Source organism: Lissotriton helveticus, chromosome 3_1, assembly GCF_964261635.1.
Source record: "Lissotriton helveticus chromosome 3_1, aLisHel1.1, whole genome shotgun sequence".
In the NCBI taxonomy this organism is placed as follows: domain Eukaryota; kingdom Metazoa; phylum Chordata; class Amphibia; order Caudata; family Salamandridae; genus Lissotriton; species Lissotriton helveticus.
The window spans coordinates 916,527,651-916,543,581 of NC_136061.1; the positions used below are offsets into that span (position 1 = coordinate 916,527,651).

General features: G+C 43.9%; 1 protein-coding gene across 1 annotated transcript in view; it reads right to left on the reverse strand.

Annotated features, from left to right (window-relative positions):
• The window catches only part of MYOM3 (myomesin 3), a 451,709-nt gene that overhangs the window by 140,680 nt on the left and 295,098 nt on the right, over positions 1 to 15,931 (reverse strand). The window contains exon 23 of the mRNA XM_078681253.1: positions 13,493 to 13,599. Coding sequence (XP_078537379.1) covers positions 13,493 to 13,599 — 107 coding nt within the window. The remainder of the gene's footprint in view (positions 1 to 13,492; positions 13,600 to 15,931) is intronic.

Consider the following 15,931-nt stretch of genomic DNA (forward strand, 5'->3'; position numbering starts at 1 on the left):
CTAAACGTGCTGCTAAAATAATGTGAGATGGGGTTAACGTGGTTCTTCCACAAATGTACTATCGAATTTAGTTTGAAATATATGCTTTATAGATGTGTACTTTAAGAAATGTATGTTAGTTGAGAATGCTGTTTAAATCAAGTAAAATGTTTTCAGAGTACGGGGACCCGCTTCATGTAAATCACGTAGGCCTGAACTGATAATGTCATCTCCTTTGATGTGCCATGTGCTCGTTAGAGGAGAAGTCGAGAGGTGCCAAGTACAGAGCTTCACTTATATTTTATGACCTATAGATATGGTGGAGTCTGGAATTTGAGGCCCACTGCAGGAGGACTGTATGCAGGTGCGAGGGTCTTAATCAGCTAGAATGAAAGGGGCTTTGTTCAGTGGCGCTTGGCGCAGGCCTGTAGGAGTTTCCAGGAATTTCAGGGGGTATCAGCGCACTGGAGAAGAAGCCTGGGAACCAAGGTCAACTATAACGAGGGTCTTGAAGAGTACCATCATGGAGTTTGCCGCGCAAAGATGTACCACGTGAGGGGCGTCCCAAGGGGCGTTCCTATCGAAAATGTGATTTGGTATTAGGGAAAGCGACCCGGGAGGAGAGCAGAGCAGATGATTTTGGGAGCCTAAGGAAGCGGATGGGTAGGCAGATAGGCTGATCAGGAGAGACCCATCATCAGAGAAGAGACAAAGAGAAGTGCGTGATCTTCTTAGGAAATCACCACGGCTGACACCTAGAGGGGTAAAGATCTTGTTAAGTAGGGATGTCACTTAGTGTAGTGTAGGGATAGACTAACCTTAATTTTCTTTTCTGTAATGACTTTGAGGTTGCAACTTGTATCCATTTTGGCAACCCTTATGGTTTTCGAGCTTGTACTTATTATTCTGTTTTTCAGACTCAGACTATTGAAAAAGTTCATGTTCATAGTGATACCAATTTATCTTCTGAATCTCATTTTGAGAAGTTTGTACCTTCAGTTATCTTTGACTCTATATTAAATCTTTGAAACTTAAATTTGGTCAGTGATCATTTAGAGTGGTGTAAGTTCTTAAATTGATTGACTTATTGTAAGATTACCTTTTACTCAATGACAGGTACCAACGATTCAGTCGACATAGTTTGGAATTTGGTAAGGTAACTAGTAACCAGAAATCCCGCGTTAACAGTTGGTAGCAGAGTGAGGATGGTTATCTTCTTGAGGAAGGTAATCTAGAGAGGTTAGTTTACCCCAAGGCCCCTAGATGTCGAGAGACGAGCAGCGGAAGAATCGTGTGCCGAAAGGTGCAGACGGTGCGAGAAAAGCAGCAGTATCGGAGAGTGAGTATAAAAAGGGTCATGCGTGAACAGATTGCGGTGTTTTGTGTTGTATTTGTATTGTAATGTCTTGCGGAGTTGAATGCCTGTAGTGTGAATGAGAGAAGGTTGTGAGCGCGCGCAACCTGGTAAACTGGTTACCTGGTAAACGGGTGAACTGGTGAAATCTTAAGTTCAGGCCAGAGCTTAAGTGGTTTTGGGTGTATCGAACATCCAGGGTAGTTGTCGACCATAGTACGGAGGTCACGAGGTACCATTGACCGCCGTGGATCCAAGATAGGGGGAGTGTAAGAGTGAGTGTATGAGTAACGGACGCTGGTCGAAAGTTACTGTGTGTGAGTAACCTATCGGAGAAGGCGATTGTCTGGAAGTAAACGGAAAGACATTTCGCCAAGTTAAGGTGACAACTACAGAGAAAGACTGTGGGCGTACAGTCAAGAAAGGTGATCGCTTGGACGGAAGTAATCATTTTTCAGAGTATGAATGGGACGCGTGCATGACCGAGGAGACGAGCTGAGAAAGGAGGGGAACTGCTGCGAAGGGGGACGGGTGACGTCGGCTAGAGCCGCGCTGTGATTGAGCGGTTGGTGTGACGTTAGCTAGAGCCGCGCTCTGGTTGGGCGGCTAGAGTGACGTCGGAGGAAAGTCGCGTACGGATAGGCCAGTTAGTAAAACGGGGCTGAGATTGGTGGAATATCATCAGGAAGTAAACAACCGCGGAGAAAGAGCGAAATCATGAAGTGTTTTAAGTGTTTGAAAGGGATTTTTAAAAGAAAAAGAAGTGAACATTATTATGGGGAAGAGGCTCCGCCGGAGGGTACACCAGCTCATTATATGGCAACGAATGTTGGGCTGCATACGATATTATGGATTGGGGCTTGGAATAAGCTTACGGAAGGGAATGAGGAAATGCAGTTCCCGAGGTACGGGACGTTTAAGTTAGAGGTGTTACATCGGCTAAAAGCAACTATGTCCTCATTGAAACCCTCACCCAGACCAACACAGTTTGAGGCCCTTAATGCATGGATTAGGGCTGCACACGACAGAAATTTGAACAGGCGTCAACAAAGACTGACGCGATCGGTAAGAGCAGTGCGAGACTCTAAATGGGATGAGGAAGCAAAGCGGTGGAGGGTACAGGTTATTGAGGTGGAAAAAATGTATCCGATGAGGGAGGTGGCAGGAGGAGGAGGAAACCTCATGGAAGAAGACGAGGAAAGCGAGTCGGAAGACAATCTGATAAATAGATTGTTAATGGATAGACCACCTCCGAGAGTTGAGGAAATTGAAGATAGAGGGCTAGCAAGGGAAGATGGGAATGCCATAGAGGGGTATACACCACTCCCTATATCGGAATGGACACCTATCAAAGGTGGGGAGACACCTCAACCTAGTACAGCACAGAGTGTAGTGGGAAGGTTTGTGGTGCAGAAAACGCCAGCCACCGAAAGGGTTGAGTCTTTTGGATTGCCAGACGCTCTTCAAGTGCCTGTTACCATAGGACCTATAGTATCGATCTACAACCCAGAGAGAGATAGAGAGGAAGAACAGAGGCAATTGGATAGAGAAAGGATCGAGATGGAAAGGAGGAATAACGTGACAAATGCATGGAAGCAATTGCCAGGTTCGGTAACATGGAACACCCCATTAGATACATCTGTAGGTCCCAACACAGGACAGGGAGGTCTGAGAGGACCGATGGACCTAAGGGGACCGCGGCCAAAGTCCTATACAGAATTAAGAGCTGATTTGAGAGAATGGGATGGGTCCGCAGTAACCCCGAGTAATAGGTCGAGAACAGAACCAGAATGGGAAAGCAGAGGTAACGGGACTGTATCTCATTGTGGGGCCAGTGAAAGTAGTCAGGGGCGGGAAGGCCAAAGTCAGGAGAATAGAGGAGTTACATGTCCTACCGAGGAGAGGGAACAGCAGGAACAGAATACGAGGAGTATGGAGTGTGAGGAGGTGTCTCGCCTCACGCAAACAGAGGGAGACCAAAGAACGCAAGAGTACAGGGATAGGTTTAGGTGCACTCATCACTCACACGCAAGGGGGGAAAATGTACAGCACTGGCAAAGAGGGAACAGTGAAAGGTCATGTCATACATCGAGTGATCGGAGGTCACAGATGCATGAGGAAGAAAGAGGGAGTAGTGGAACATCTTACCCTGCATCCCGTGAAACTAGCCAGGATGGGGAGAGAGAGGCTAGGAGGCATGAAGGAGTGTTTCACCACCCACCCCGAGAAGATGGAAAGGCATGGGACCTAGAGAGATGGGAACAGGGGAGGACTCCCTATAACTCACCAATACCTAAACGTAGATCTCGGAGTTGGGATGGGAGAGATGCGGATGGAGGAGCTAAATTGAGTGTCTTGAAAGCTGAAATTAAGGCAAAAAGGCTTGATGTTACTAGCTTAAAATCAGATGTTGATGAGATAATAGATGGAACCTTGCCTCTGGAAAGGATAGAATTGTATGAACAGGATGAGTTATTGTTCATGGCAAAGGATATTACTAGGAAAGCTAGAGCGTGTCATGAGAAACTGACTGATTTGGCAGATAGATATGCCGTGGATTTGTCTAAGACAAGGGCGTTGCAGAGTAACCACAGATTACAGTACGCAGACCAAGATCTAGATGAGAAGAGAACTACTGGATTAAAAACACACATAAGAGAGCTGGTATCAGGGATAAGAGTGTGGAGAGAATTGGACAAATGGGAAGAAAGGTGGTCGAAAAAGGGCACAGTTAGACGAAGTACAAATGTGATGACCCCTGAGGGAAGGGTAATGCAGATGGAGGCATTCCCTTTGCGAGAAATATCAAACGGAAATTATGTACATGTGCCCTGGAGTAGAGGAGACTTAGCTGCATTTACCAACTCATTTCCGAAGTTGAGGGACAATCCAGTAGAGTGGTATAAGCAGGTAGAGAGGTTTGTCAAAATCTCGAAAGTACTGTGGATTGATTTGAACACGTTGTTTGACATCGTGGTCCCATCTGATTTGTGGACCCCGTGCAAGACTAGTGTTGAATGGCCAAATACTGAACCAGTGAGGGATGTCCGGACTAATGGACCGTCCGAGATTGTCATGCAAAAGTATGAAAGGGTAATAGCTTGGCTGAAAGATAAGGTACCACCACAGGATATAGATTGGGTGAAAATAGACCGAACGAGGCAGGAACCCAAGGAGACAGTTCACGAGTTTTATGAAAGATTATTGAAAACATTCAAGCAATACAGTGGACTAGATGTAATGGATCCCAAAGACATAGGGCAGTTTGTGTCAAAGTTTGTCTTGGGGTTGAGACCTGATATTTGTTTGATGATACAGCAACATTTAATATGTTGGCAGAACAAACCACTAGATGAGATTTTACGTTATGCGAGATACTGTAGTGACGAGATAGATTCTAAAGCCAAGAATCTAAAGGAGAAATTGATGGTGGTGCAAATGCAGTCCGCTGGGAAGGGTGGCCAGCAGAAGCAGGGGATGGGACGAAAACCAAACGGTCAGAACAAAGATAATGAAGAAGGGCAGAGACCTAGGATAGACTTTGCCACTTTAAAGAAAACGACAAAGTGCCATCAGTGTCACCAGGTGGGGCATTGGCGACGCGAGTGTCCCTTTAACCCTGAAAATGGAGAGCTAGAAGTAGAAGAGCAGGTTCAAGAAGTCCCAACTCCAAAGGTGACAGTTTCAGGAGGCAAGGTGGCCAAAGGGGGGACTTCGGCCCCACGGGCCCAGTTCCCACAGCCACCGAAGGTAGCGACAGGGGGAAAGGTCTTTAAACAGATGCCTCTCTTCATCGAGGAAGAAAAGTGTTATTACATTGATCCATTGACAGGACAACGAGTGAGCAGTGAAGAGGACTGTACCCTCGGGGCAGTCCTCGAGGTGGATCAAAGAGGGCCATTTGTTGAGGCAGAAGTGGCAGGGTGTCCCACAACGTTCTTGGTGGATACTGGGGCTACTCGATCAACACTGAGATCGGCGGTGGTTCCAGACTTGCCGATGTCAGGGGAAACAATTCAGGTGGTAGGAGTCGCGAACAAAAGAATGACTAGTCCCTTGACAGAACCAGTGTCTGTGAAAATAGGAAATCATATGAACGAACATCAGTTTGTGGTTTGTGACTCGAGTCCGGTATGTCTGTTAGGAAGGGATTTGTTGTGCAAATTGAACTGCACCATATACTGCACCCCGCAAGGAGTGGAGGTACAGACTACCGACGATGATGCTACCTTTAAGGTGACAAATTCAAAATCCTGTGTAGAACTATATCCTACTCTGACAGTAGAAGATCTGCCCCAAGACTTACGAGATGCAGTGGCGTCAGAGGTATGGGATTTCACAGGAGAAGAAATAGGATTGATTAAAGGGGTAGAACCGGTAAAAATACTAGTAAAACCAAATGCCGAGTTTCCAAGAACGCCTCAATACAAATTGTCCCAGGAAACGATTGCAGGGATAAAACCTGTGATCGAGTCAATGATACAGCAGGGAATACTGAAAGAAATTGTGGGTAGTCCTTGTAACTCCCCGATTATGGGTTTGCAGAAACCTAGTGGGAAATTCAGGATAGTACAGGATTTACGAAAAATTAACGACATAGTCGTTTCATGTTGTCCCGTGGTACCGAATCCTTCAGTGATATTGTTTCAAATACCATGTCAAGCAGAATGGTTCACAGTGATAGATCTCTGCCAGGCTTTCTTTTCAATCCCATTGGATGAAGAGAGCAGATATCTTTTTGCTTTTAAAATGGAAGATCGCGTTTTAACATGGTGTCGAATCCCACAAGGATTCACAGACAGTCCATCCATCTTCAACCAGTTGTTGAAGAAGAATCTTGAAAATCTAGTACTGCCGCAGAACTCGGTTCTGGTACAGTACATAGATGACCTACTTGTTGCGTCAGAGACAGAGGAAGCCTGTAAAGCAGACTCAATTGCCTTACTGAACCATTTAGCCAAAAATGGACATAAGGTATCTCCGAGCAAGTTGCAGTACTGTCTGACAGAAGTACAGTATTTGGGGCACCGGTTAGAAAAAGGAAAACGCAAGGTGTCCCCAGAGAGGATTGAGGCGATAATGAAGATGAATGCGCCCACAACACAGAGAGAAGTTAGAATGTTCCTAGGAATGGTGGGTTACTGCCGACAGTGGATAGTTAACTTTTCACTGAAAGCAAAGCCCTTACAGAAACTGACGCACAAGGAGGTGAGTGATCCGGTACCATGGGATGAAGAATATCTGGTGGCGTTTTTACAGCTGAGAGACGATTTATGTCGTGCTCCGGCTCTGGGAATGCCCGATTATGAGAAATCCTTTTCACTCTATTGCTGTGAGAGAGAGGGATGTGCTTTGTCAGTCTTGGCACAGACCCACGGAAATGCCCGTAGACCAGTTGCATATTTTTCGGCTACATTAGATCCAGTAGCCGCAGCGTTGCCCGGATGTCTCAAATCCGTTGCTGCAACGGGTGTCAGCATTGAAAGGAGCGAGAGTATTGTGATGGGACATCCAGTAGTGGTGTATGTACCACATTCAGTTGAATTGCTAATGACCAGGACGAAGACGCAGCATCTGACCAATAGTAGGCTCACGCGCTACGAGCAAGTTATTCTTGCCGCGGAGAACGTGACTCTCAGGAGATGCTCTGTCTTGAATCCTGCTACTTTAATGCCATTACCTACTGTGATAGAAGGCGAAGGATGTGAAGACCACGATTGCCTTGATGTGACTGAACTATGCACGAAACCCAGACCAGATATTGTGGATGAGCCGTTGTCTGACCCTGATGAAATTTATTTTGTTGATGGCTCATGTTTAAGAGACGATACTGGTCGGTTGAGAGCAGCTTATGCTGTTTGTACCATTACTGGAGTTGTGGAAGCCGCTTGCCTGGAAGGAGTACATTCCGCACAGGTAGCAGAAATTATTGCCCTAACTCGTGCCTGCATAGCAGGAAACGGAAAGAGAGTCACCATATACACTGACAGCCAATATGGTTTCGGTGTGGTTCATGATTTCGGGCAGTTGTGGTCTCAGAGAGGTTACATGACCTCCTCTGGTTCGCCCATTCGAAACGGAGAATTTGTGAGGTTGTTATTAGAAGCATTACAAGGTCCAGTTGACATCGCAATAGTAAAGTGTGTAGCACATACTAAAAATACAGATTTTGTGTCACAAGGTAACAGATACGCTGATGAAGTCGCACGCTATTGTGCGGAACAAAATTATTCTTTCTCAAAGGTGGAAATAGAAGGTGCAGAAGAAAAGACTGAATTAAGCATGATGTTAGAAACTGTAGACACTTGGGAGGATTTAAGAATAATGCAGGAGAACGCACCTGAAACAGAGAAAAAGGCATGGGAAATAGCAGGTTGTGTGCGAAGCGAAATGGATTTTTGGGTTTCAGCAGATGGGAGGGCTGTGTTACCTGAAGAATTAGCTAATCCCATGGCGAGAGAAATACATGGTCCAGTACATCTAGGAAGGGATGCTATGATGAGAGTGTTTAGGCAAACTTGGTATTGCCCTAAATTTAGAATAGCAGCAGAATCAGTATGTAAGCGATGTGTTACCTGCCAACAACTGAACGTAGGCAAACGAACACCAGTCACGCTGAGTCACATTGGGAGGTCGGGGGGGCCTTTCAATAGAATGCAACTAGATTTCATCGAAATGCCAAGAGTCAATCGCCTTCGGTATGTGTTGGTGATTGTATGCGTATTTTCCAGATGGGTTGAAGCGTACCCTACACGTAGGTGCGATACACTCACAGTGGCTAAATTGTTGCTCAGGGAGTTGATACCGCGCTTCGGGGTGCCTGCCTCTTTGGAATCTGACAGAGGAAAACATTTTAACAGCGAAATAGTGAAGATGTTGTGCTCCACACTGAATATCGATCAAAAGCTGCATTGTAGTTATCGACCAGAAGCTTCAGGAATTGTGGAACAAGTGAACGGCACTTTGAAGAATAGATTGGCTAAAGTAGTGGCATCCACATCTTTGAGTTGGCCAGATGCTCTTCCTTTAGTGCTTATGAGCATGCGCAGCACACCTGACAGAAGGACAGGTCTCTCTCCCCACGAGATCCTGATGGGGAGGGCCATGAGACTTCCCACAGTTCCAACTACTGCCCTATTGAATATTACAGATGATCTGATCTTGGATTATTGTAAAGGACTGTCTGACGCCATCCATTCTGTGTCCCTTCAGGTGCATGCGGCTGAAGTTCCAGCATCGAGGAACCTGTGTCATGACCTGAACCCAGGGGACTGGGTGTTGGTTAAAAAACACGTCCGGAAGAACTGCCTAGATGTTCGCTGGCGTGGGCCCTTTCAGGTAATCCTGATCACGAACACCGCGGTGAAGTGCGGGGGGCTGCCAAATTGGATCCATGCATCCCATACTCGAAGAGTTCCAGCACCTCTAGAAGAAACAGCTCCTATCCCAGACGAAAGCCAGGAAGTGGAAGAAGAGTCGCAAGAAGGGATTGCAGCAGCTGAGGGGGTGTCGGAAGTAGTTGGGAACGCATCGGATTCAGAAGAAGAGCGAGGGCAGGACGGCAGTGAGACTGAGGACGCAACCGAAGGAGAGAACAGCAGTGCATACGAGTCCGACACAGATCAGTACCAGAGTGATCAAGAACCGAGTGTGAGGACGAGATATAGGAGAACAAGGTGTGAGGCTGCCACTTGGCCGGGAAGAGACAGGAGGCTAAGTTTGAGGTCGGCCCAGGAAGAAACGCGTGCTCCTATATCCGAAGACTCGGATCAAGAAGAAGATACTCAGGATCAAGCTGAGGAAGGTCTTAGAAGGTCAAGGAGGGTACGAGTGCCTAGCAGAAGATACTCTACTCCTGATTGGACCTACCTCGTTGCAGATGTCGGCGGGACACAGGACCGGGAGGATCAGGGAAGTGAACATGATCAGAACTGATCTGATAATCACAGTACAAATACTGTTCCTGCTACCGGGGGCGGAGGCCGAAAGACTGCTGACACTCAACATCGTATATCCTCCTCTCCTGAGCGGAATAAGAAAATTGATTTTAGAGACTGTTGAATTTCCAGTTTGCTGTTCACGATATCCAGTGTTGGAGGGAACTCTTCTTCGACTGGAAATGATTGAGCGAATAGTGGAAGTTCTTGGACCACTTGTTGTCGTCGACTAACACCACATTGCGAATGTCTTCAAAGGGGCGCAGAACTGGAAAGGTGAAGAAAGTGATCCTGATTAGAACGGACCCCTTTGTAACTGTGGATGTAGAGTTGATAGTACCAGGAGTAGAAATTGAAAAAACGTTAACTCTCAATTTCGTCCGTCCACTTGTCCAGAGCGAAATAAGGAGAATAATCCTAGAAACAGTTGACTTTCCATGTTGTGGTACGAACTGCCCAGAACCTGAGGGAATGTTACTTCGGATGGACATTTATGAAGACGTAGTGTCCATCCTCGAGCCATACATAACTTCAGACGGATATAAGACTATTGAAAAAACTTTGTAAAAATTACTGCAAGATAACCTAGCGCCGAGTGGAAGAAGAAAAGGGGTAGGGGTTTCCTTTTAGCGGACGGAGAAGGGCTAGGGTTGTCTGTTTCTACCGAACTTTGAACTGTTTTGCGGAAATAAATTGTCAAGCTTCCAAGTGTTCAAAAGAGAGACATTGCGAGAAAGAAAGACTTTTGGCTCAGAAAGGAGAAGAAGTGAATGCTGGAAGAAAGTCAAGAACTACACTGTTTGAGAACATGGAGGCTGGCAACCCGAACCGCAGGGCAAAATGCATAGTTGGCACACTTTTAGGAGTAGTGATTTCTCTTATAGTTTTAGTGGTTACTGTCTCATACATAGTGGGACACGAGAGAGATGCAACTGCAGTGAAGGAGGATAAGGGAGGGTCAACATCGAGAACTCCTATTGCTAATGATAAGGGAAACATCAATGATAAAGACAAGGCATTGTTAGATGCAGAAGTAAAAAGGTTACACATGGATGAGTCACTGGGAAATTACAGGTCAAATGCTTATGCTAAATTGCTTTATGAATACGTTGACGCCATGGAGGTGAAGAATTGCTACGTTTGTATGCAATTACCAGCTTCTGTGGAGGAGGGTATCAGATACCATCATCTTCCATTGACATATGGAATTACATGTAGTTTGTTGTTGAGCATATTTTATGGGCGAGATGGATTTGAGTATTATTTCTCGAATTTCGACTCGACATTACCAGAGGTCCCGAATTTCAAGCATCTGAACAAGTGGGACTATTACAAAAGCGAAGACAGATTACACAAATGGTTTATTCCATGGAAAACGTTAGATACTTCACATGCTCGAAGGAACAATCTGACTTGTCAAGTATCCGAAGTTGAGAAAAAGTTTATAGGACAGGTAGATACTAGATACAGGAGGCAGAAGATTCTGAAGGCCTCAGGACAATGGGAAACTGATTGGACCAAGGAGGAAAGGGCACATCAAAGAAAGGGTAGTATTGGTCCAATTGCTTTAGATAAGGAGAAACGGGGGAAACTGTGCATCCACAGGAGTTACTCCTATTATGAGAATTTTTATGTAGGTCAAGTCAATTGTGAACATGCCTTTCAACTGGAGTATTACTCTAAGGATTTTTTGAAGGGGATGCAAGCAATTCCAAATGTATATTTTGTATGTGGAAGAAATGCCTATGTGAAGCTACCAGATAATTGGTACGGATCGTGCTATCTGGCTGTTGTCTTCCCTAAAATATATCATGTTGAGAATTTAGAAACGACAAAGAAAGAAATACCAACTTGGTGGAAGAGAGGGCTGGGTGCAGCAGAAGTAGTTGGAGATGTACTCGGTGCTGCATTCCCTTTCTTAGGACTGATATTGAATGACATTAAGATCAGGAGGTTAGCTACAGTCGTAGATAGGCTATCTGCCAGTACTGCAAGATCATTGATGCTGATAGAAGGTGAGATGCAATCGATTAGGGCAATGGTTCTTCAGAACCGACTTGCTTTAGACGTTCTGTTAGCTAAAGAGGGAGGAGTCTGTAAGGCTTTGAAGGTCCAGGAATGCTGCACTTACATTCCAGACAATTCAAAACCTCTAGAGAAGTATATACGAAACATCACTGCCATACACTACGAAATTGAGGATCTGACAAAGATAAACGTGTGGGAAAAAGTAGGTCATGGAATGGGTAAAGTTGGAAGTTGGTTTGCTAACTTAGGAAAAGGTATCGTTTGGTACATACTGAAACCCATCATAATAATTGTGATTTGTGTAATCACTTTGTGGGGATTGGTGCGTTTGTATCAATGTTACAGAGCAAATAGGTTGCAGAGAACTATGAGGAAACAGGAGGAAGAGTTGACAGCGATGCAGGACACTCAATACAAGAGTCTGAAAGCATTGGAGACAATGAAAAGAGGTGGCACTGCCACGACTTCACTTTGAAAGATTCTACATTTTGTGATGGTGTCCTGATGGTGATGACCCCTGAAGGTCATCAAAGGGGGGATTGAGAGAGCACAAGTTTGAAAAATGTATAAGTGCACCATATTTACAAGCACGTAGTTAGTTAACATGTACTTTGCACCAGAGTGTTTATATTTAGAAGTGAAATACACAGAGTGTTTTATATTCAGTAGTGAAATGCATAGAATGTTTAAGTAGAGTAACAATAATCATAACTGTGTGAGACTAATGTAGAAATGTTTGGGATGAATATGAAAACCTCACGTTCTCATGTTAAAGGAATAATGTAAGAGTTGAATGTAACTCTAAAAACCAGTATATTGTGTAGGCCTCATGGCAATTCACAAGCAAATCTAAACGTGCTGCTAAAATAATGTGAGATGGGGTTAACGTGGTTCTTCCACAAATGTACTATCGAATTTAGTTTGAAATATATGCTTTATAGATGTGTACTTTAAGAAATGTATGTTAGTTGAGAATGCTGTTTAAATCAAGTAAAATGTTTTCAGAGTACGGGGACCCGCTTCATGTAAATCACGTAGGCCTGAACTGATAATGTCATCTCCTTTGATGTGCCATGTGCTCGTTAGAGGAGAAGTCGAGAGGTGCCAAGTACAGAGCTTCACTTATATTTTATGACCTATAGATATGGTGGAGTCTGGAATTTGAGGCCCACTGCAGGACGGACTGTATGCAGGTGCGAGGGTCTTAATCAGCTAGAATGAAAGGGGCTTTGTTCAGTGGCGCTTGGCGCAGGCCTGTAGGAGTTTCCAGGAATTTCAGGGGGTATCAGCGCACTGGAGAAGAAGCCTGGGAACCAAGGTCAACTATAACGAGGGTCTTGAAGAGTACCATCATGGAGTTTGCCGCGCAAAGATGTACCACGTGAGGGGCGTCCCAAGGGGCGTTCCTATCGAAAATGTGATTTGGTATTAGGGAAAGCGACCCGGGAGGAGAGCAGAGCAGATGATTTTGGGAGCCTAAGGAAGCGGATGGGTAGGCAGATAGGCTGATCAGGAGAGACCCATCATCAGAGAAGAGACAAAGAGAAGTGCGTGATCTTCTTAGGAAATCACCACGGCTGACACCTAGAGGGGTAAAGATCTTGTTAAGTAGGGATGTCACTTAGTGTAGTGTAGGGATAGACTAACCTTAATTTTCTTTTCTGTAATGACTTTGAGGTTGCAACTTGTATCCATTTTGGCAACCCTTATGGTTTTCGAGCTTGTACTTATTATTCTGTTTTTCAGACTCAGACTATTGAAAAAGTTCATGTTCATAGTGATACCAATTTATCTTCTGAATCTCATTTTGAGAAGTTTGTACGTTCAGTTATCTTTGACTCTATATTAAATCTTTGAAACTTAAATTTGGTCAGTGATCATTTAGAGTGGTGTAAGTTCTTAAATTGATTGACTTATTGTAAGATTACCTTTTACTCAATGACAGGTACCAACGATTCAGTCGACATAGTTTGGGATTTGGTAAGGTAACTAGTAACCAGAAATCCCGCGTTAACACCTGTGCCTGCATGGCACTGCTGTTGTAGTGTCCCATCTAAATGTTCATTTGATTAGGAGAATGCAGGATAGATAGCATTTGGTGTCACCCAGGAAGGGCTCCTGTTCAGATCACGTGCCCAAAATAATTGCTAAAATTCGATCTACACACAGATACAGTTCCAAAGGTGGTCCATACCTTCTTTTGTTAATGTACGGCTGGCAGACACTCCATCTGTGTTCGGCACCTCCACAGAATATGTGCCCAGATCTTTGGCTGAGGGCTTTATGAATTTCATTTTTGAGCTTAAAAAACAGAGAGTAAGGATATAGTTTTAGTCACCAGAGAGTATGACAAAGAAATCACTTCTATTACCATGTAATAATGTCTGACGCTTCACTGGGAGAGACACAAAAGCCTCTGCCCTTCACCAAATACATGATCATAATGCCAGTTTCAATAGAATGCATACATCTCCATGTCATAAACGTAAACTATGATTTTCGGAGGTTTACATATTTTCTAGATTTATAAAATCTCTTTGTGTACACCATGGAGATCTACGCTAACCCTAGATTTCCTGGTATATTCCTGGTTCTGGTTCCTGGTCTCCCATGTTTGCTCCAACAGATTGATCACACAGAATTCACATGCTTTAAATATACTATTGGCAACTTGTTCACATTTGTTTCTCCATGGAAAAAAAGCATTTTTCTATTCATTTCGTTCCTTGCACACCCATAAAATATGGATGCATATCCTAGAATTGGGACAGTTCCTTTAAATTTTTGTCTGGAAAGAAAAGATAGGTATCATACAAGTCCAAGTATAAATATTTATTTTTATGAGGCATTTTCCTGGACATCTCAAAACTATATAGCTGCTATGTTATATTGGCTTTTGGGGTTACAGTTTTCCAATCTACAATTGCAATGAGGCAGTAAAAGATTTAGCTAGCTCTTCAATTGCCTTTCTGCTTTCTCTGGTAAATGGTTAAATAAGAAAAACATTGTGATGAGAAAAGAATGTTTAAAAAGTGGTACATTGTTGAGCATTAAGTTGGAAGTTGACCACCACAGAGGCAGACAATAAGGAAAGTGGAATGAGGTGGAAATAATGGGCCATATGTATCATCAACCTGATCTGCGATTCAGAACCGCAAATAGGGATGTATGTACAAATTCGCATTTCTTTTGCGAATTCTTAGTATTCCTTAATTGCGATTAGCAAATTGCGAATCGCAATTAAGGAATACTTTCCCATTCATTTCTATGGGCCAGGAGGCCCATAGAAATGAATGGGAAGTTATTCTCAATTTGTGATTCGCAATTTAAGAATCGCAAATTGAGAATAATTTCACCCCTGAAATAAGCATGGGTGCACATGTGGCACACATACCTGCCCTAAGGGCATGTATGTGCGTCACATGGCACTTTGAAAAACGCAAAAATGTGCATTCTTCAAGGAATTCACAAATTACCACCAACTTGAAGTTGGTGGTAATTTGCGATTCCTTAAGGACAATTTGCATTTTTTTTTGCTTCATACATTGCATTTAAGGAATCGCAAAATTTGCGATTCCTTAAATGCAATTGCAAAATAAGGAATCGCAAATTTTTCGACTCCTTGTTTTGCACCAGATTTTTCTTAATACATACCATTTGGCAAATTGCGAATTTCGGCGTTTGCGAATGCGAATTTGCTTGATACATATGGCCCATAGTTCGTGGTTTAAGACTGAAATGGAGAGAGACTGGGCAATATAGCTATCTCATTCATTGCTATCTATCATTGAGTCTTTTGGTCTATGAACAGCCTGCCCCTGCCACTGCGATTAACTAACTCAGAACCTATCTTTTGCTGAGACCTTAAGACTTGGCTCTTCTCCAGTGCCTAAAACCACTGAGTTTACTCCCATTCTTCGCCTGTCCAAGCGCCGGGACACCCCCGTTGAGGGTAGCTGCGTGCTATATAAGCTTCTAAAATAAATAAATAAAATAAATATGAACTTTAATGAGCCAGCGTTCAGAGGGATGCTTTGATAGCTCTTTAGTGTATGATTACAATAAATCTCATAATATATGTTCATAATTATTAATATATAAATTACAATTGTGCATTTTCAAGAAAAATGGTGTACACAATGAATTTATGTAGGGGTGAGCGGAATGTTCTGTTACAGCCATAGATTTAGAGGAATTTTTACCACTCCGGGTTACTCTTTAATATGGAGTTCTTGCCTGATTCCAGCAATTTCTGCGTGGCAGAATTTTTATCCCGCGGGCCTCCAGAATATGCGAGAGAGATTTGGTGTGCCCTAGCGCAATTTTTTAACGTGGGCAGTTGCCACCATTTGCGAGTGGTCATGGTGAGAGGGCTACCTTTTGAGTAGATTTGCTGATGAGTGAATAGATTTTCTAATTGAGCGGCAGCAAAATCAACTCAAATGACCTCGCGCTCTTGCGCAACACATGGTGCCGTTCGTGCTGATTTTCCAAGCTGCTCACACTACTGGTGCTAAATTGCAGAGAGAGCGGCATATTTTCTGCCCATTGGCAGAATTCTGTGGAATCTTGTAGAGTTTTTCTGTAGCTCCGTGAAATTCTGTGGATTGAAAGTCTGCGAGTAAAGTAGGCT